The 21,027-nt window shown below is 43.8% G+C and overlaps 1 protein-coding gene across 2 annotated transcripts in view; it reads left to right on the top strand.

Moving 5' to 3' along the window:
* Positions 1-21,027, top strand: part of SEC62 (SEC62 preprotein translocation factor) — a 175,341-nt gene that overhangs the window by 34,182 nt on the left and 120,132 nt on the right. Inside the window, exons 1-2 of one of the 2 annotated variants that reach the window (XM_086944301.1) lie at positions 2,212-2,253; positions 16,137-16,245. In XM_086944301.1, coding sequence (XP_086800427.1) covers positions 2,227-2,253; positions 16,137-16,245 — 136 coding nt within the window. In that variant the 5' untranslated portion in view covers positions 2,212-2,226. Of the gene's footprint in view, positions 1-2,211; positions 2,254-16,136; positions 16,246-21,027 lie in introns of those variants that run through there. The other variant, XM_086944300.1, reaches the window with a different exon arrangement.

Below are 21,027 nucleotides of genomic sequence, written 5' to 3'. Positions count from 1 at the left end.
GCTGAGGTGTATGTAATCCCCGAGTCTTTACACCATAGCAATTGTTTTCTTTGGCGGCCTGGAAATTTCAGATCCTCTTTGTGGTGTATTATGTTTCGGGCGCCTAGTTTTATGGTATTTTTTGGGGACATTTCTGTCTGTATTCATTCATGTTTAGCTCATTTTATCTGTGTTTTATAAATATTTATTTTGCATTTGGTGTAAAAAAGCGGAGTATGTTTTCATGTTCATTTAACCGAAAAATGTTTACTCATGTTTGAAGGTCCAATGAGATTTAGCCATTTACAATATAGTCTGAAATCAACGATTTGCAGAACAGCTTAAAGATTTTTTATGCTGCATTTATTTTTTCCCCCCGTTTATTAACTCCCCTACTGATCAGCCTTCTCCGCTATTGACCTAGCACGCATTCTTGACATTAGCGAGAACTGTACAAAAGAAAACATATGTTCTGTTTTTTTCCAAACTTAAAAATAAATACAGAGAAATAGATTATCTGTCCGTATTTTGCTGTAAAAATCGGTAAACACAAAATGGAGCCTTAATAATGATTCATCCCACAGCTCTTTAATGTTAGTCTAAAACAAAAGTACTTTATTCACTGTATTGACAAGGCAAAACATTGAGTTACTTTACATGTGTAAATAATTTGTACACAGTGGTTTTGAGGTAGTCCGTATCTAGGTCAGTGGTTCCAAAACTTTTTTCCCCCCGGGCTCCCTCGACCTATTGGCCTGGCTGTGGCTTCCCATTATGTTACTTTTTTTTTGGCCCTGGTGGGATGTAAGCTTGGCCTCTGCAGTACTTGGAACGAAGCTGATGAAGGTAGCATAATCATAAATGTAACAAAATAAAAATATAACGATTGTTTAATACAAAACAAAATCTTTAATTGGGAATGTCAGAAACAGCACTTGATGTACATATTTAATACGAATCGAAGTTAGATTACATTTACGTAGTAAACATCAATAGTGAAGCAATCTAACCCTTTTCCGGATCGGTGCAGCTCTCTACAGAAGCCAGGCTGTTCCAGAAACTCTTCACACTGTTGGTGGCACACAGAATCGAGAAGCGCACGGGATGTGTACTCTCCAAATATGAATTTCCGAGATTATAAGAGTAAGGAGGCAGAAGCTTTACATGCTCTGCTTGGAGCCAGAGTGCTGTGGCGTACATTAACCAATCTGAAGGAAAAATGGAGGGGAAAATCAGCAAAACAATAGACCCCAGCAGAGATAGTGGCTAGACCAGGCCAGACACATTTTCTGAGGTGAGAAAAGCAGATCCACACCGATGTGCAAACTAAGGCAACCAGCAACGTGCGCGCAGGAATGTGCTTGCCCAATGATAAACATAAAGATTTTACACAGTACTAGTGGGCAACACACTCTATTAAATCTATGTAAGCACTTTCCCCTGCAAACAGCAAGTACCCCATATGTTGAGCATTGGAAAAACCGAGTACAGTAGGTAATAAATCACAGTGTTATGTATATTGCACAAAAAGAAGAGGTTTTACTTGAAAATTATTAAATCACTTTCCAGTAGGTGGCGTCAGAGCCTTTGAAATACTGTCCTGTGAATATCGTAGTCCTCGATGAAAATCCCAAATTAGGGTTTTGGTATCTGTATGTTTTAATTATGTGACTGTTGTGCAATTTAACGAGATCCAGTAACCGAGGAGTGAACAAAAAGATCAATTATATCAATTTACAGTTTTAAACATTGATTTCTTATTGGGTCATAAGATCAATTGGCACCATCAGCACATAATTGTTTCATTAAGTGCATCAGTTCACGGTGCCCCTGGCTAGCTTTGATGGCGCACCGAGGTGCTACAGCGCACAGTTTGGTAACCACTGGTGTATGTAGTCATATAGATATGATACACTTGCTGCAGCAAGCTCCATGTGGCACCTCACCGTCCTGCTTTTGGCATTTCTCCAATCATAATATAGTAGCATATTCTTGGTATTCCATGTACATCAGCAAATAGTTTGTTTTTCCTAGTCCATGATTACATTTGTATAGATTGCTCGATTAGGACACATTTAGCAAATTACTCATTAATAGATTAGCGTCACGTGATATTTCAGCCCGTCTTCTTGACATTGTTGAGCTTTGTGCTTTTCAACTTCATTCATTGTCTCCCAACACAACACGAGAGGTGATCATTCGCGACATCTGTTCAGCTTTATCTAAATGTATGAGTAGCTGTATTTTATGCACCTACGTTTGAGTCATCTTGAGGTATCGCAATAATTAATTCCATAAACCAGGCATAAACAGCTTTCTAGTTCGAAACATGAAAAGTTTGCGTTTAGTTTTGTACATGAATTTATTGATTTTAAGGCTAGGATGCAGAAAGCAAAAGCTGTTGGTCAGACTTATTGTTTCCAATATTCAGAGACTAGTCTTTGTGGCAGCCTCTAGCTCATTATAGGATGACTTTTTTTGTCTACTCAAGCTGTCTCCTCTTGAAGGACTTTCTTATTTTTCTTTGCCCTGCCCTGGAGCATTTTGGGCTTGGTAGTGAACAGGTTGCTTGACTTATAGATTTCCACTGCTGACGTTACTAGCATTCAGGGAACTACTTTTTCCCTTTAGGCACTCTGTGGTAGCGCATGTGCTCTTGCTTAGTATGTTGCTTCCTCTTCCTCCTGCCCGAGCTTGTCTGTTGCTTCTCCCTTCACCACACCACCCCACTTTTTTAGGTCTCGCCTGTAAATGCGCATGCGCATTGAGCTTGCGAGACTATTGGGGCTCAAACAGAGTTTAACTATCCTGGCGATTTGATGCGGTGCATGTGCGCTTTTAGCTCAATGCGCAATGAGTTAAAATGCGCGTTCACAGCATCAAATCGCCAGCCATCTGTTGCCCAGCTTGGTGCCGCCAGCAGCTCTTCCCGCTCCACCCCCTGCTGCATCAAAGGCTTTCACGGCCGGCCGGCTGTGCTTTCAGTTTCACGGCCTCCAGGCCGTGTCTCCTTTTCTGTTGCCCAGCTTGTTTTCTTTGTCCCCACTTCTGTATCGTATCTGGCATTCCTGTCCCATTAGTGATCGTCGCGCACCGCGATCTGTGCTCTTTTTGTATTTCCTTCTATACTCGCAGTATGTGCTCTCTCCTCCCACTCTGGGCGAACTTATTTTTTTACCATTTGCACTGCCGCATGTAATCACAGCTGACCAGGAGACTAAGTAAACAATGCCGGCTGCACGGCCGTCCAACTCTTATTTAAACGTAGCCGCTTATCCGCTTATATATTAACAACACAGGCAGCGTGCTATAGGGTGCAGCATGGTGCCCGCTTTTCCACACTGCTGACTGCTCCTCGTCACTGTCCTGCAAGCCCCCCCCACCCACCCACTTCCTGGGCGCTGCACTAATCTTTATGCATTAACACCAAGACTGTCGCCACGCTTAACATTTTAGCAGGCACCCACCTGACCAGCTGACTTTGCCAATGCTTGCTACTCCGTTTCTACAGGTAATATCCCCCACCTCTTTGCTCCATTTATTCCTCCCAGTGCTGTCTGTGCTGGTTATAACACTCCGTTCCCATTAAGCCGCAATAATAATAATGCAGCATGCCTCCCTTTTCTCGTAGCAGTCTTCCGTGCGGATGTTGTTCGCATGAACAAAGGATCACGTGCGAACACAGCTGTGAGGCTGCTAGTGGAATCGGTTGTTTTTATTCTGACTTTACTCTAAACTATCCCCAGATGATTATTTTATTTTAAAGGTGCAGGCCGTTATAAGGAATACCATCAATGACCAGTAATTGTTTACGGTAATATGCTCACATTTTGTTCCGTAAGTATGCAACGTTTAGAGTGATAGAGCTCTTCAGTTCTGTGATTGTGTGCATTCTTAGCTGTTTTTGCATCTTTACAATCATGGCACCCGCATTTGAAGCATCCTGCTTTGCTGTCTCTTCTTCTTCAGCGCATCTATGCGTTAATTTAATGTAAAGTCTATATTGTTTATACCACATACAGTAGCATTTTTAACCCCCCTCTATGCCCTCCCCTCTCGTAGCAAGAACAAGACCAATATACCTGCTGCATTAAGTTACGAATAAAACTTAACCCTAACAACCCTAACACTTTGCTCTCTATGGTAAATCTAAAACGAGCAGCACGCTTTAGAACACATTGTTTCCACGCTGCATAAATACTAATGCAGCATGCCTCACTTTTATGCAGCCATCCTTGTAATAAAGAGCACATTTTAACCCTCCACCCGGCCGGCTACCATATTAAAAACAAGCCCATAGTATATGCTGTATGTTTTTTAGGCCTTAAAACAAGTTACTTGGTTTTTTAGCTCCCACTCTGGAACAGACCATGCCCGACCCCCGGCCTGTCCTACCATCGCCCGCCGAACTGCACCCCAGCCCAAACGGCCTCAGAAGGATGAAAGGCCCCTGCTGCGACCACCCCCTTAATGCAATGTCTCTCCCCTCCTGTACCATCCCCTTTTCGCCTCCTACCGAGCCATGCGACCCCCACCTCCCTCACCCATCCAAACTGTGAGCCCAATTCCGCCCCACTGAAACCTCAGGCCCTTTCCCCACTCTCCCCAATTAGCCCCCCACAATGCCGAAAGCTTGTTTTTAGTGGGTGGCAAAAATGCAGCTCGTCCCCTGCTGCTTTGACTGTTGTCACACAGCTCTTCTCTCTTAGCACTGTGGCTCCTTAACTCAGTTCCTTGGCTGCTCCACCTTTACAAACACCCACCCTGCCTCACATTGTACATCTCGGCAAATGACGAGCGCTGTCAAAGGCAGTAGGGTCTGGATTGTATGCATCGTTGACATTACAAATGCTATAGGTGTCACATTTGAAAAAGTATAAAGTATTGCCATTGTAAATGACAAAGCTATTACTTTTGCAAGTTTCAAGACCCACACATTAAAAGAAATTTGTCAATTACAAAACCAATAGCTCAAACTTTTCTATTGCCAGACCTATTGCATTTCCAATGCTTGTTTTAAATAAATAGTTCCCTGACTCCTGTTCATTGGGTTTTTCTCACCCTTCCCTGCTTGTTGCCCCATACCCATCTCCAAATTCCTTTTCCTTTTATTTTTAAATCTTTTTGTACCCACTGTGCTATCAGCCAATCATAAAATAAGTTTTTACCCATTTCACGATGGTCACCCAGTGAGCACCAATAAATAGGTTTGTATTCATTGAATAAAATGTCCACTTAATTAGGTGTGCATAATAGTGCAACTGTCGCCAGACGTAATATGATCAACCTTAAAAGGAGCTTTCAAGAGAAGGGCCTTGATTCTGCCCAAATGTTGCTAACCAGGACTACATGTTTTGATTGTGCGAAAGTTGTGTTTTTCCGCAGAAAATGTTCTTGCCCTCCAGACAGATATGATATACTTTATTAATCTAGCTACTTTAGCAGTGTTGGTGTTTTCGCTTAAATGTTCAGGGTGCCCACATGGCATTGTCATGCTGTTAAAGCGTTTGATAACCAGCTAATTTACAGTGGTTTTTTATGGGCAGTCCTAAGGAATGTGTTGAAGTTTCTGCACCCTCCCCTTCCTTCATTCACTTTAGATTTCAGAGGGCTGTTTTGTGTTTTGAGTAGTGTGGGATGTCATGGGACACTACTCTACTTGATAGGTTTGGTTTAACCTGGCCGCTGTTGCTGACCTTATGTGGTCAACAAAAAAGAGCTTTCAGAGTATTACTGAAACAGGGGCTTAAGCTCCAGCCACATACTTGTAGGACCACTTTTGTGTGGTTCCACTAAAAAGACTGCTTGTGTTGCATATTTTGGCTTGTGGTAACAATTATACTGGCTACAACAAGACTGAACTGGTTATGGTGGCAAGCCCGTGATCGTGGCTATAAGCTTGATCTGTTTATTATGAAATGCTATGATAAAGGCACTGGGCATGTGCAAATATTTAAAGTCAATAGGCATTTAAGTGTGAATTGTTACTGTTCTAGCTTAAAGCCTGCAGATAGGTATTTTGTACATTGGATCTCACAGATTACTGAAGTAGGCAAGGGATTGGATAACCATGGATATACAAAGATTGCTCTTTTGCAATCTTTGTTAGGCCCTCTTAGGAGAGATTGTATTTTGCTTAGCCAACTGTAATTTGTGTACCTTTCTAATGTAATGCATGTTGCCTCATGGAAAGGTTTAGGCTGAATACTGTGACTGAATTGGTTATGGTGACAAGCTGTAGGCATATTTGGAGTACTGCAAAATGTTATGCTGGATGCCATACGTCTGGGCTGCTTATTATGAAACGTTACGAGAAAGGCAGTTGGTCTAGCTTATTTATTGTGAAAAGCATTTGTAAAAGCCAATTGGTTATCACATTATGTTACAGGCGTTACAGACTGGCATTTTTATTACATGGATTCTCACATTTTAACGTAATAGTGCAGGGTTTTGGCATTAAACCATGGAGATTTTCAATGTGATAATTCTTTTTAGGCTCATTGGAGTGGGGTTGTACATTATTTTGTAAGCTATATTTTTCTGCATATTTGTAATTTTACAACTTTATGTATGATGGTTGCCAGTTTGTGAACTTGAATTGGCTGATATTGGTTAACATGTAAGGCCAATGGTAAAGGGTGTAGGCTTCATCGGTTCCTTGTGATAAACCTTGCCAGTTTTCATAGGTTTGATCGGTTTATTATGAAACACTATGACGATGCTGTTAGGACTTATCTACTTATTGTGAAGGCATGTGGTAAAGGCAATAGATTTTTAATGATTGATTGGTATTATGCTGTGTTAAAGCCTGTAGGCAGGCAATTTGTTAGATGTACTTTTACAGATTACCATAGGAGGCAAGGGTTTTGGTGTTGGTGAGCCACCTGAACACACCGTTGAGGTAAAGTATATACGCTACAATAATCCCCGTTAGGCTTTCTTAGGAGAGCTAGTATTTTGCTACTGTGATTTTGCATATATGTGTACTCTTATGACTGTACGCCTGATGGTTGCCTTGTGAAAAATGTATACTCAGTACAGCAGTCTTTTTTTTTTATTTTATTTTTTTAAACTTTATTGTGCAAAGCATTACAGATATGGGCCTACAACCACAGGGGCCGGCCGCTAGTGTTTGTAGAGTATGTACGTAGCGCAAAAGGCGGCGGCTGACCCCAATAGGTCCAGCAGAGGTACAGGATACACTTTAGGCAACACAGGAGGTATGCAGGATACAAAATATTTTTAAATGTTATAAAGGAACAAAGAAAGAACACAAAAACAAAAAACTCAAGGCGGAAACATTGCGGAAGATGTTGAGCTCAGGCGGGGGAGACCTACCATAGCGGGTAGGAAATCAGGAGGACGATAGAGATAACCTGTGGGGGGAGGCAGTGGGGGAATCGGGACAATCGGACAAAAGATACAGTGATCAAGGAACCTCAGAGGTCAGGGGGACAGAGGTGTCAGGGATGTCTTCGAAGGGGGGTGTACAGATGTTCCCTCGGTACGCTTTCCACTGGCCCCAAATTTTACTCCACGCCCTAGGCTTGCCCCTAGCCAAATATACCGTCTTCTCCCTGATCATCCACCAATCCATGACCTCCTTCCATACCGACACGGTGGGAGGCCGCTGGGAACCCCAAAGCTGTGCAATATCTCTTTTGGCAATCATGTTCCCAAGTGCTGCCCACCGGGTCTGGGCAACGTTGTAGTCATTCGGCTCCCACACATTCAACAAGCATCTTCGAGCCTCAGGCAAGAAAGCGACCCCACTGACACACTCCATCACAGCATGCACGCGGTGCCAATATGCAGCAACATCAAGGCACTCCCAAAGGATGTGGAGGAAAGTGGCACTCATTCCACAACCGCGCCTACACAGCCCATCCAACGAAAAACCCATGGCAACCAAACAAGGAACCGTCACATACACGCGGTGAAGGATTTTTGAGCTGGACGAGGCAGAGACGGGCCGGAATGGCGACCTCTTTCGGGGAGGATAGTGCAGACTGCCAGTCCTCGTCGTCCAATTCCAACCCGTCTCCTGTCCAGGCCTCCCTGAGACGCACAAGGAGATCTGCCCGATTGTTGATCAACTTTTTATAGATCAAGGAAATAGTCCTATCGGGCAGATGACCATCGAGTATACGATCCTCAAGCGGGGAAGATTCAGGGACCATGGTACCGGCCGTGAAGACCGACAATAAAGCATTACGGACCTGTGCATATCTGAAGAACTCCCGCTCACTCAACTCATACTCACTCTGAAGCTCCGCGAACGATTTAACCGAACCTTTCACCCAAAGATCACCCACTCCACTAATTCCAATCGTGTCCCAGTTCTCAAAACCTTTCGTCGTCCAGAGGCATCCCAGTCGTTCCGAAGCAAACAAAGGGGTCGCTTGCGTCAGCTGATCATTGCATCCAGTAGCCACATTAGCATCCTTCCATACACGCACTGCAATTTTGGTGGGTCCCGTGAGATTCCTCCCCGCCGTCCGAGAGTAGAGCGCTCTGTTGAAGTCGGCAACAGGTATTTATCCATCGCAAACGCTGGATTCGGACCGGGTGCATATGTAGCATGGTTAATGGCGGACAACTGGGAGGCTCAATAATACCTCCTGATGTCCGGGAGTGCGATGCCCCCGTCATACCAGGGGAGGGCGAGTTTTGTTAGAGCGATGCGTGCTCGACCGTCCCAAACAAGTCTCCTCTGTAAACCCTCCACCTCCCGAAAGTAGCTCGCCGGAATAATATCAAAGGAGTTCTGAAGTGCGTAGAGAAATCGGGGTAGGGACATCATTTTAAACAGCGCCGCACGGCCGAGTGGGGACAACGGCAGTCTACGCCAACGGGTCACGTCAAGCTTCAGGCGTCGGAGAGGAGGAAGGAGATTATGTTCGTAGCGGGCAGCCGAGTCCAACGATATGTAAACCGCCAAGTACTTGAAGCCAGAGTGAGAAATTTGAATGGGGAACCTAGTCGGTAAAGGAGGAAGACCACCAGAGATGACATAAACACACGATTTAGACCAATTAATAATCAAACCTGAGTTTTTGCCAAAAGAAGTTAGGACGTCAAAGAGGACGATGAGAGACTTGCGAGGGGAAGCGAGATACAGAAGAATATCGTCAGCATACAACGAGACCCGGTCTTCAAATTCAAGGGTCCATTGAATGCCCTTTATCGAGGGTTTCCATCGAAGCCAGGCCGCAAGCGGTTCCAGGGCAAGAGCAAAGAGCAGGGGGGACAATGGACACCCCTGTCTAGTACCCCTCCCGAGAGCGAAGGACTGGGAGACCCTACCATTGACAACCACCTGAGCCAGCGGATCCGCATATAAAAGCCTCACCCAACTAATGAATCCCGCACCGAAGCCAAACTTTTCAAGAGTGGCCCAAAGGTACGGCCACTCTCTCGTGTCAAAAGCCATTGTGGCGTCCAAGGAAGCCAAGATGGCCGGTTCAGACAGAAACTCCGCCCTAGCGAGAATGCCATGAAGGCGACGCAAGTTTAGAGCAGTGTTCCGGTGCGGGATAAAACCGGATGGATCAGGTCACAAATAACAGTGAGGAGGCGGTTAGCAAGAACCTTGGCGAGAATCTTAGGCTCAGCATTCAGTAAGGAGGTAGGCCTGTACGAGGCACTGCGGTCACGAGGTTTACCCTCCTTAGGAATTACCACTATAGTAGCCAGGCGCTGGTCACTAGGGAGGGAGCCAAGATCACGCGACTCCATAAACATATCACGAAGATATGGTGCGATCTTGTCCAGGCGTAGCTTGTATAATTCGATGGGTAGGCCATTCGGCCCCATGGCTTTGCCGGAACGGAGGGAACGGATGGCAGTCGTGATCTCGTCGACCGACAACAATGCCTCCATTCTCTCCTGATCCTCTTCAGACAGGCAGGGCAGCGCGATGTCTCTCAACAAAAAGCGAGAGTCATCCTCGTCTGTCGGACACCGGGGAGTAGACCACACGAAAATAATCAGCAAAACATTCCACAATCTCACCAGGATCAGTCACATCCACACCATCAGGATTCTGAATCGCTGGGACAATACGATTTGCTCTCTCCTTCTTATCGAGCCAGGCAATCAGCTTACCCGCCTTATCACCAGCATCATACAATCTACCTTGCTGTTCTCTGTACATCGTTTTAGCGGCCTCTGTCACAAGGGATTTATAATCAAACTGTTTCAAGCTAAGGGCGTGGAGTTTGTCCCGGGTGACACCTGTGTCTAGGTCATCTTCTAAATCCAACATTTCAGCCTCAAGTCTCTCGACCTCCCCATTCCTAGCTTTCTTAGTCTCAGCTATTAAAGCTAAGGCATGTCCGCGGATAACAGCCTTAAAGGCTTCCCACAGGGACACCGAAGACGAGACAGACCCCACATTTTCGAGGAAGTAGTGGTCAAGCGACTTCATGAGGCTGGCGCGGGTCTTAGGGTTGCGCAAGTGCCGGGGATTGATAGGGGCGACCCGCCCCGCAGCGTGCAGACCCATATCAAAAAGCAGCACAGGAGAATGATCTGAAATACCCCGGGCCAAGTGGCTAACTTCCCCAATGTAGGAGGACTGGACACCGGGCATAAGGAAGTAATCTAGCCGGGAGAGACTCCCATGAGCACCAGAGTGAAAGGTGTAGTGTCGGGTGCATTAACCTCCAGCAATCCACAAGACCAAAGGTGTCTAGGTACCCACCAAGCCATGATTGAGCCGCTGGAAGATCCCTGGGGGGGGGTGAAGATCCAGATCGCCGGAAAGTACTGAATTGAAGTCCCCACCCATAAGGAGAAGACCATCAGGTAGCCCCAACATCACCCGACCAACATCTGAGAAAGTAGAGGTCTGGAGGCCTGGGGGTACATAAACAGTAACCAAGGAGAGAGTCTTGCCCTCCCACCTACCAGTGAGGGCGGCGTAGCGCCCTCTATCATCAAGAGTGACCTTGTCAATCTCAAGAGGGAGGGAAGACCGGACCAGAATACCAACCCCTCTAGAACCAGTGGTGAACCCGGAATGTGCAACCAAACGGTAACCCCATCTATTCATAGCATGACACATATTGCCAACTAGGTGCTTCTCCTGCAGGAGCACCACATCAGGGGACAAACGTTGTAAATATTGCAGTACAACACCCCGCTTTATAAGATCACCCAAACAATTGACGTTCCAGGATATGAGTTTCAACCCACTACCCCCATTCCCAAACATGTTGCATGGGGTTCCCCACAAAGAGAAGGACATCAGAAGCAAAGAAAGAACCAATACGTCGCCTTGAGAAAGAAAAACTCAAACACAAACACCCCCCCACCCTAAATTAGAACCCGTTACAACTCCCCCTGCAGAAGACTAAAAAGCCACCCCAAAATGCAGTGTGCCTGTCGCCCTAACAACCCCATTCTACAAAAAGACCCCGGAGGAGGAAAGAGGCCCGTTCCCACCCGCCACCCAAATGTTGACGACTACAGAGCAACATACAGAGGAGAGAAAGCACCCAGCTGAGCAAAGTCCAATGTTCAGAAATCAGGGACCGAAAAGTCACTTATGTGTAGGCTCACCACCCTCTGCACCGCCGGGGTGCTCCGTCCGGTCGCCTCGGCCCGGCAGGGAATCCAACCAGTCACTTACACTGTCTGGTCGATCGAAAAAGAAGGTCCGTCCCTCATACTCCACTCAAAGTCTTGTAGGGAAAAGCATGGCGTACGTAAGGCCCAGGTCCCGGAGACGTCGCTTAACCCCAAGGAAGCCCATCCTTTGTCTCTGCACAAGTTGAGTGAAGTCCGGGAAAAAGTTAATCGAGGAGTTGTCAAATTTCACCGGGCCATGCACTCTCGATGCCTGCAAAATCGCATCACTGTCCCTAAAATGGAAAAGTCTCGCAATGGTAGTCCTTGGAGGGGCGCCCGGCTTGGGTTGACCACCCGGGACGCGATGTGCCCGCTCGACCGTGAATAATTTACTAAGGCCAGAAGGGGCAAGATGGGTGAGGATAAGATCTTCGACCAGGAGGTCCACAGAGTGCGTCTCATAGGTTTTCTGGGACACCTATGACGCAGATGTTATTGCGTCTTGCCCTATTTTCATAATCCTCCAGTCGATGGGACATTTGATCATTCACCGATTTCATATTTCCAAGTTCGGTTTGAAGTTCCACCACATCGCCGTGAGGCTGGAGGTCTTCAGGTCCAGTGACTTGAGTTTTTCATTTGTATTAGACAAGTCGTCCCTGATCAGGGTGACATCCATGGCAACCGTGCCAATTTTGTTTGCCAGGGCCTCGTATTGCTGTCCGATGGTTTCCCTCATGCCGGTGATGGCGCCCATAATGTCCTGCAGGGACAACTCAGCAGGAGCAGAAGGGTCGTCTCGGATGTCCTCCGGGGTACGACTGGAGAGCCCAGGGGAGCCTTTGGCTTGAGTATACCGATCCATAACGTTTGTCTGGACCGGTCGACCACGAAGTGACGTTTTGGTCTTCCGCTTCTCGGCATCACCCTTGCCCGCCATACTGGAGACTGCTCCCTGGAGGGGCCCACGCGACCTGGTGAAAATGGCCTCCGGCAGTCCGGGCGCCAACAAAACCACAAGACGCAGTGTGGTTCAAAAGAGATGAGATGAGGAGGCAGGTCAGACACTAAGTGGGGGCTGGGTTGGTCCCCAGCCGGGCGAAACGATCTCTCAATCAGACCATGCGGGATCCGTGAACGAAACCGAAAGTAGAGATGCGGCCACTAGGGAGGTCCCACAGCCATTGTTAAACTCCGTCCCGGATCCGCAAGTAGCCAAGTCCCTGCCACAGCCTCCAGGTGGGCCTCAAAAGTTCAAAGTGCCGTAATTTCGGTTACCCAAGTCCGATTTCAATTCTGAGAAGAGTTATGGACTCAGTCGAGGTTCATCTTCGAAGCACTGTCCAAGAAATCAGGATATCCTCAGGATAAATTGCGAGGAGTGGGGAGGGTCCGGGGAGCTCTGTGCTCACGCGACCATCTTGGATGCTCGCTAAGCTCCTCCTCTCAACAGTACAGCAGTCTTGGTTACGGTGACCAAACACTGAGGACGCCTATTGACCTGATTATTATGAAACGTTATGACTATGCCTCGCATGTTCATAGTGAAAAGCATATGGCTGGATTGTTAGTCCCCTGAATTGAAGTCTACAGATAGGTTTTTTGTTGCATGGCATTTTCAGCATTACCCTAGTAGATGAGGAGTTTGTGTGTTTACCCCTTCAGACAAACCAGGGGTATAGCAGATTTTCACTGTGAGAAACTCTGGTGAGAATAGTATCTTGCATTTCCAACTGTAATCGCATGTTACAGCTGTAAAGATCCATTTCGTTACATTTAATCTCAGACTTTTGGTTTTGGTCACCCACTCTGACAGAACCCTGGGAGTAAAATGTCACGGTGATTATTTATTCATTTTAAACCTTTTATTGAACAGCCATCAGCAGAATACAAGTATTGCAGTTATAAGGTACAGCGAATTACATTATCATTGTTCAAGGATGCATACATTTGAAGATGTACGACAAATGAGATGTAAAGGCAACAATAAAGCTGCATAGCATATATTGTTTGAAAACAACAATGGTCCTGTGCAAAGAAGAATCATGTAAATGAATACAGACACAGTGGATTCTGTATTAAAGCGGCTTGTCCAGCCGGACAGTGGTCAGCAAGTATATTTACAGTATAACGCAAAATACACAGAGAATATCCTTCGACACTCTCACAATGTGGGGCACAAGCCTGTACCTCAATTACACAAAAACACTTTAGTACATTCAAAGTGAGACAGGAAAGGGCTTTTTAGGCAAAAAAGCTTCAGTTGTTCATTAAATCTCAATGTGAACAGATATTCAAGAATACACCATTACATCAACACAGGACATGGTTTGCACACTGTTTATGGCACATGAATTGGTCGATGGTGTTTCGATCCCACATTTAGATGGCTGGGATCATCATCAGGACATTGTGTGATCAGTTCATAATGGAAAGGTAAAGAAGTAGGCAGTATACTTTTAGGTGTGGATTGGTATTGCACTGAGCTAAAGCTTGTAGACCGGTATTTTGTTACATGTATTCTTGCAGATTACCATAGTGGGTAAGGGTTTTGGTGTTGGAGACTCCCCCAAACAAACTGAGCATTGTCGATTTGCACTATGGTAATCCTTCCAAGTATTAGGATGTGTTAGTGAGGATTTGTTTCGACAACTGTATTTTGTACATACTTGTAATTTTATTACGGTATACCTCATGATTGCTTTGTGAGAAGTCTTATGAGCAGCACAATACGTCTGAGTTGGTTTTGGTGACAAATGCTAAAGGTTATAGGTCTGATTGCTTATAATGAAATGCTACTATAATGGCAGGGGACCTGACATGTTGATTGTGAAAAACATATGGTAAAGTCAATAGACATGTAAGAGTAGATTTTCAGTACTCAACATTAAAGCCAACAGCAGTTGGGTATTTTGTTTCATGGAATCTCATAGATTACTGTAGTAGGTAAGGGTTTTGGTCTTGGTTACCTCTTCTGACAAACCGTATTATAGAAGATTTTCACTGTTCGTATCCTCGTAGACCCTCTGTTTTTCATTGGCAACTGTAATTTTGTATACTGTGTCAGTTTGTGCCTGTATGTCTGATGGTTTCCTTGTAGGAAGGCTGACGCTTAGTACAGGAGGACTCAGTTGATTATGGTGACAAACCAATGGTAATGGCTAGAAGCCTGATTGGATCACTATAAAAAATATTTTGGATGCCTTAGGACTGAACTATTATAAAAAGTTGCCATAAATGGAAGTAGGCCTCGCATATTGATTGTTAAAATAAGTTAAAGTTAACCCCTTCCATGCGGCCGCGATCCCCCTGGTGTGCTGTAAACAACACGAACAGGGGCGGGCCGTGACGAACCCCAGCCGTCATCAGCACACGAGCACCGTAGTGCATGACGGCTGGGGTTTGTCATCAGCATGGAAGGGGTTAATAAGCATTTTAGCTGGATTATTATTTTTCTATATTAAAGCCTATAGCTAAGTTTTTTTGTTACCTGAAATGTCAGACTTCCTTTGTAGGGAATGCCTTTAGTGTTGTTTACCACCTCCTACAAGCACTAGTGATAGATTTGCACTGTAATAAGTCTTTCCTGAATCTCTTCTTGGCTGTCAAAAATAATAAATTAAATAATACGTACCGTACATAAATATCAATCCATATAGACTTGCGGAGTGCTTTTGGGTCTGCACTGTTCTGCCATTGGTCGGTCTCAGTGTCATTTAAACTACATCTGCCCATGGCACTGCGCTGCATGGGGTAAACGTTTAAGCAACATCAGTCATTGGCTCTTTTGCCATGTGAATGAAGACATTTTCTGATCCCGTGTGCATCCACCTAAAAAATGGGTGCAACTACAGAGTCCGGGCTGTGTGACTGGTGCTTTCGTTTTCAGTTTTTCCTAATACAGTCCCCCTCTTATTAATTTGCTTTTCCTCTTTTTTTTATTTTAATGTTCCCTAAGAGGATACATGCAGCTCTCGGGCAGTGGTAACGTTACTTGCTTGCCTCTCATTTCATCTGCCTTGCGCCTTGTCCTGCGTGGTCACTTCCTCTAAACCATTATGGAATATTGACCATAGTGTATTATTCTTTTAACATTTCAAGACTGGCAACAAGTTAATTGTAAATGTGGCAGCCATGCTGGAACTTTAAAATGACAATGGACTATTACAATACCTCTGCAAGACTGACACCTGCTTTGCTGTTAGCATATGCCCGCCTTGTTTAGAAAGCAGCATGTTTTCTTTTTGTTACTTGTATTCTTTTAATTTATCTTGGCATGTATTCTTGAGTTTGAGTGTGTGTTATTCTGGTTGTGTCAGAAGGTGAAGGCAGGTATGAGTCAGTGAATAGATGCATGAGTGCAAAGATGAGTATCAAAATATGTGCCAGATGACTTAATGAGTGGTCTTAATCCATCAATGAAATAAAAGGCACATTTATTTATTTACACCAATTATCTGCCTTTCTGTTTCGGTCTTATTTAAACACACAGCATATGGTATTTTATTTTCACCGTACTAAATCTGACAGTATGGTTTGAACTTGTGAAAATAATTGGTTCCTTACCATTTTGTGTTTTATAGGAAGTTGGTGAACCAACCAAAGATGAGAAAGCTGTAGCTAAATACCTGCGATTCAACTGCCCAACCAAGTCTACCAACATGATGGGCCACAGAGTGGATTATTTTATAGGTACCTTACTTTTCAGTAGATGTTTTAGAATATCCCCTGTAAATGTGCACATTTCTTTCTTAGGTCCTAATTGATATAGTAGTAGGGCCAGAATTTATATTTATTTTGAAATGTTTTTCAATATGAACTTCTTCTGTAATGTTTGTACTTCTACAGTATTGCCATAAAAGGAGATACTGGCTTAGGGCTGGTTTCGTATGTTATGGGTTATCTTACTATATGTCTAATTTAACCCACCTTGTGTCTTAAGAAGTGTCTTCTATTGTTATATGCAGTTATGCATGCTCATAGATTGGTCTTGATATATGTCCTTAAGGCATAAACTGTTGGTTAGCAAAAGACCACTTAGGCTCAATAGCACCAGAAAGACGTCAAAGTGCAAGGGGCTATCCCAATAGAAGGCATCCAAGAAACTAACAAATGGCAAAGCACATTAGAGAGGGAAAAACAACTAACAAAGTAAGAGTGTTAACTTTTCTCCAGAAAATTCTGCGGTAGGCCATAAGCCGAAGTGACAATGCTGCCTCATTCCAAAGTTTACCCTTTGAAGTTGGAAATCACTGCCTCCACTTAGTGTCCCCGTAAGCATGGATTTCAGAGCAGGGCCTGCGAGTTAAACAGGAGAAACCTGGCAAACATTAACAACAAGGATTTCTGACAGACACACTATTTATAGAAGTCACTTTGAATAAGGGAAAGCTCCTAGAACTAGATCCTCTGTTTAACAGGAAGCCATTGCAGAGCATGTTGCACTGTAAACACATGAGCGGATTTGCATACAAGTGAGCCTATCTATGTACTCTGGGATCATTGATCTGTCGGATTCTTGTCCTCTGGCAGCTGCAACTTGCGGCATCCAGTGGTCCAGGCGAAAAAGCTATGCAGGTGCTACCGCCCCTTTTTTTGGCAGAACCGCATTAAACTGCAAGGAATTCTGCAGGAGACAAAGTTTCAAGAAGCAGCATAGAGAAATTTTGAGGCCGAACTTTGAAAAAGTTCCTAATCGTAAGCAATACAAAGATTTGTTTTTTCCACCACTAGATGAACGCGTAGGTATCAACTGGGTGGGCCACAACCCAATATTTCAGTGAGGATTATTTCCTCTGAGGATCAAACCTCCATCTAGTCCCCATTCATCTTCACAATGTTGTCGGCAATTCAGTTCTGAATGGCCAAAGAAAGAGTTCGGTCAGCGTCCGTAATTTCTTGCGTGGATACCTTTAAGGCCAAACTTCCTGTCCCATTCTAAAATCAATAATCTAAAAGAATACCAAGCCAAACCGCTCGAGTGAAGTTGCTGTTCCATCCACACACTTATGAAAGACAGGATTATCAGAGAAGGAATCCGGGGGTCAATCCCACTCTATGTAGAAAACTCTATAGGCCAATGTGATACAATAGTCTTAGCCAATTCACAGTTACCAATTCACAGTTACATGTAGATCACAACTTTATTTTTGTCCAGTTTGTACCTCTGATAAATCCAGCCAACATCTGTTTCATCACTAAAATATTAGCATTTTCTATGGGTGAAAAATATTGATCACTGTTGTAAGACTGTGGTTCCTAGCCTGTGGTTGGAGACCTCAGGGAGTCCGCAAAGCCTTCCCAGTGGGTCCGTGACTATTTAGAAAATTAAATAATATTAACAGATTATTAAAGTGTATATAAATAAAGAAGCTAAATGTACAATTTAAATTTAAAAAACCTGTAAATGTGAAGAAATGTGTAATTATAGACTAAAAATGTAATTAGAGTCCTCAGATTGATTTGTGGGAGCAGTGCAAGTGCATCAAACAGAATATAGTATGGCTGATGAGTGGCCTCAATTGAATTTAGAAAATCTCCAACCTTCGTATTAAAATAATTTGTAACATTTTTTTTCGTGAATTAAATAAAATTTCATAATTTCTGTATTATTTTGAATGTTTTTTCTTCTACATTTTTTTGTATTTTTTTGAGGTTCAAATCATAGACAATGCTTAGACTGGGGCCCTCGTCTAGCAGTCATGACTCAGTGCGGGGTCACGGAGTTCGAATAATGATTTGGAGTTGGGGGTCCCCGGGTTACATTAATGATTAATTGGGCTCTCCAGAAGTCAAAAGGTTAAGAACCTCTGTAGTAAGAAATTGGATTATTTTTTGGGTTGGGAGACTTTCCATTCCAAGGAATAATCACAACCCATGTCAGGATAAACCCTCATTGTCGCTCAATTAACCTGAGGACTGAAGCCAGGGACCCAAGCATAAGCAATTATGATGAACTGAACCACAAAACAATACACAAAAATACAAAAACAAGCATTTGTCAAATTAACGAATACACAATTGATGAAATAATTAATTTACAAACAAATATACAAATCAAAATGTAATTTTAATTGGAAGGTTGGTGATTTTCCAAATTCAACTGAGGCCTCACATTGTCTATATCTTGTATATATCTTGTATACATATATCTTGTATATATCTTGTATACATATATATATATCTTGTCTTGTCTATCTTGTTATATATTGTCTATATTGTGTTCTGTTTTGAGGCATTTACAGTGCTCTACCTCTTTTACAGTGCTCATTCAAACCAGCCTGAGAACACCAACTTAATTTTTATCCTCCAATTTCAGATTCCTTTATATTTATTTAACGTTATAAAATGCCCAATTTTACATTTTGCTCCTTTATTTGCATACACTTTCTTAATCTGTTAATATTATTTAACCTTCTGAGCAATTGCGGAACTCCTGAGTACCCAGTCTACAGGTTAACAACTGCTGACCTAGGGGAAAGGTTTAAGGTGCAGGAGCTCAATTTTCTCTAAAAAATGCAGAGCAGCTGATCTTCTGATGGTCTCAGACCCATCGGATGAGAGGAAGGGGCGGGGGGGGGGCAAGGCTCCTTAATTTCAGGGAGCTATGATGGGCTGACTCCAGGAATCCTTGATTATTGCCCAGGGGAAAGGTACTCTGTTGGAATACATGTGGCTTAACCCAGCATGATCCTCCCCTTCTGGATTGTCTCTAGCTGTGGCTTAAAATATTTTAACCAGCAAGCCAGCTTATGTTGCCGTGGTGGCTTGTAAAGATCCTGGATGCTAGGTGTGGTGCATGAACAAGAATTTGTGTAACATGCACACTTTCTTTTGTGTCTCTCCTACAGCCAGCCAAAAGCAATTGTCGAATACCTATTGTGGCCTTTACCAATATTTACAGTGGTTTTTGCTTCAGTCTACTGCCTATCAGTGGTTGCTTTCTTGTTTATTTAATGTGCTTGCTTCTTATTCAGTGGCTTTCCTCTTCTTGTGTTTGTACCTGCCCTCGATCATAGGTTTTTTCCATCCTTTCAAGTGGATAAATTGTATTCTTCCACTTCTCTACATCAGATAACTTTTTATGTCTGAGATCAAAGCAGGGTCTTAGTTTCAACCTTCTTATTGCTTGTTGAGTTATTCACTTTTTGGGTCAGACCACAAGGCAACATTAGTACACCAAATTAAGTGAGCAGCCTTCTTCAGCCATTGACTTTACTTCTAGTGTTCACATTTTACGGCAGCCCACAAGGATAGCCAGTGGTTGTCTTCAGCATCCGAGTGAGGACATTTTGCTCTCGACTTCTGCCTTCTGCATATATTTATGTTCAGCGTTGATACACAAGAGAACCTCCTCTTAGCGTCGGTGTACCACCCTCCTCATGGATCTGCAGGATAATTGATCCATTCGTACAGGCATGGGCCAAAGAAAAACTTTGAACTTCTCAGTCTGGACGCTATACATAGTAAGAACATTGTTCTCCACTCGTACATTTAACTGTACGTTTGGCAGGCTGTTAAAGGTGTGTTTGCTCTTGGTTTCAACCATGGCCCATGTCATTCTGTGCAGCTTGGCTGTCAAGACTTTTTAAAAAAAATAATTGGAAAATTACCCAGTAAGATGAGGGAGACACACGTTATGCTACTACTATCTAGCATTCATGTCTGTAGTCAGCTAGATAGCTCTTGCAGAGACATTCAGTGAATTTTGACACAGGAGACTGTGTGTCTGTGTTTGGCATCTACTCCAAAGATGGCTGCTCCAATCACTCCTACACCTGAGCAGTCTTCTCATTTCGATAACGATGGCGATCCTGAATCGGGCGCCAAACTGAGAACAAGCATAGGCAATGTCAATCGGTTTCAATTTTACGAAATCTGTTGGCTTTGTCAATGTTTTTACATATTATGTAGAATCAATAAGGACTAGCATATTTGTGAATTAACATAGACTCAAAAACTGCATGACAGAATGCAAACCCATATGTTTGTTCATGAAACCCTCGCCCACCAACCTGGTTGGTGGCATGCTTCATCATCGGGCCGAAAGTATCGGCCAATAGCACTACCAGTACTACTCCATGGGGCATTTATGGCAAATAACCAACTGATGCATTGAGAGGGAATCCTCCTCGCACACACAGAGCACCTTAGCGAGTGCTTCACATTTTTCAATCACACACTCACTTAAATTAAGATAATTGCACCACCTCTTTGTTTGGTCCTGAGGAAAGCCAGTTTTAATCACAAGGCCTGGCTGAAACATGTAGACCACACTTGGATGCAGGTGACCCTAATATATACTCTTAATACATCCAGCAGCCTTCATTTTAATGCGAACAGTGACCCAGTTATTAAAGTATAATTTACCCTCTGGTACTGGGATCCCTGTATAGCTTTTAAACTTTCACCTTCACTTCACCACACTGCACTCTCAGTAACATACCTGCTCCGCTGTATCCAGGCGCTTTTAAA

This window comes from Lissotriton vulgaris, chromosome 11, assembly GCF_964263255.1.
Source record: "Lissotriton vulgaris chromosome 11, aLisVul1.2, whole genome shotgun sequence".
In the NCBI taxonomy this organism is placed as follows: domain Eukaryota; kingdom Metazoa; phylum Chordata; class Amphibia; order Caudata; family Salamandridae; genus Lissotriton; species Lissotriton vulgaris.
Note: the sequence above shows the minus strand (reverse complement) of the source record. Positions and strands in the feature narration are given on the sequence as shown.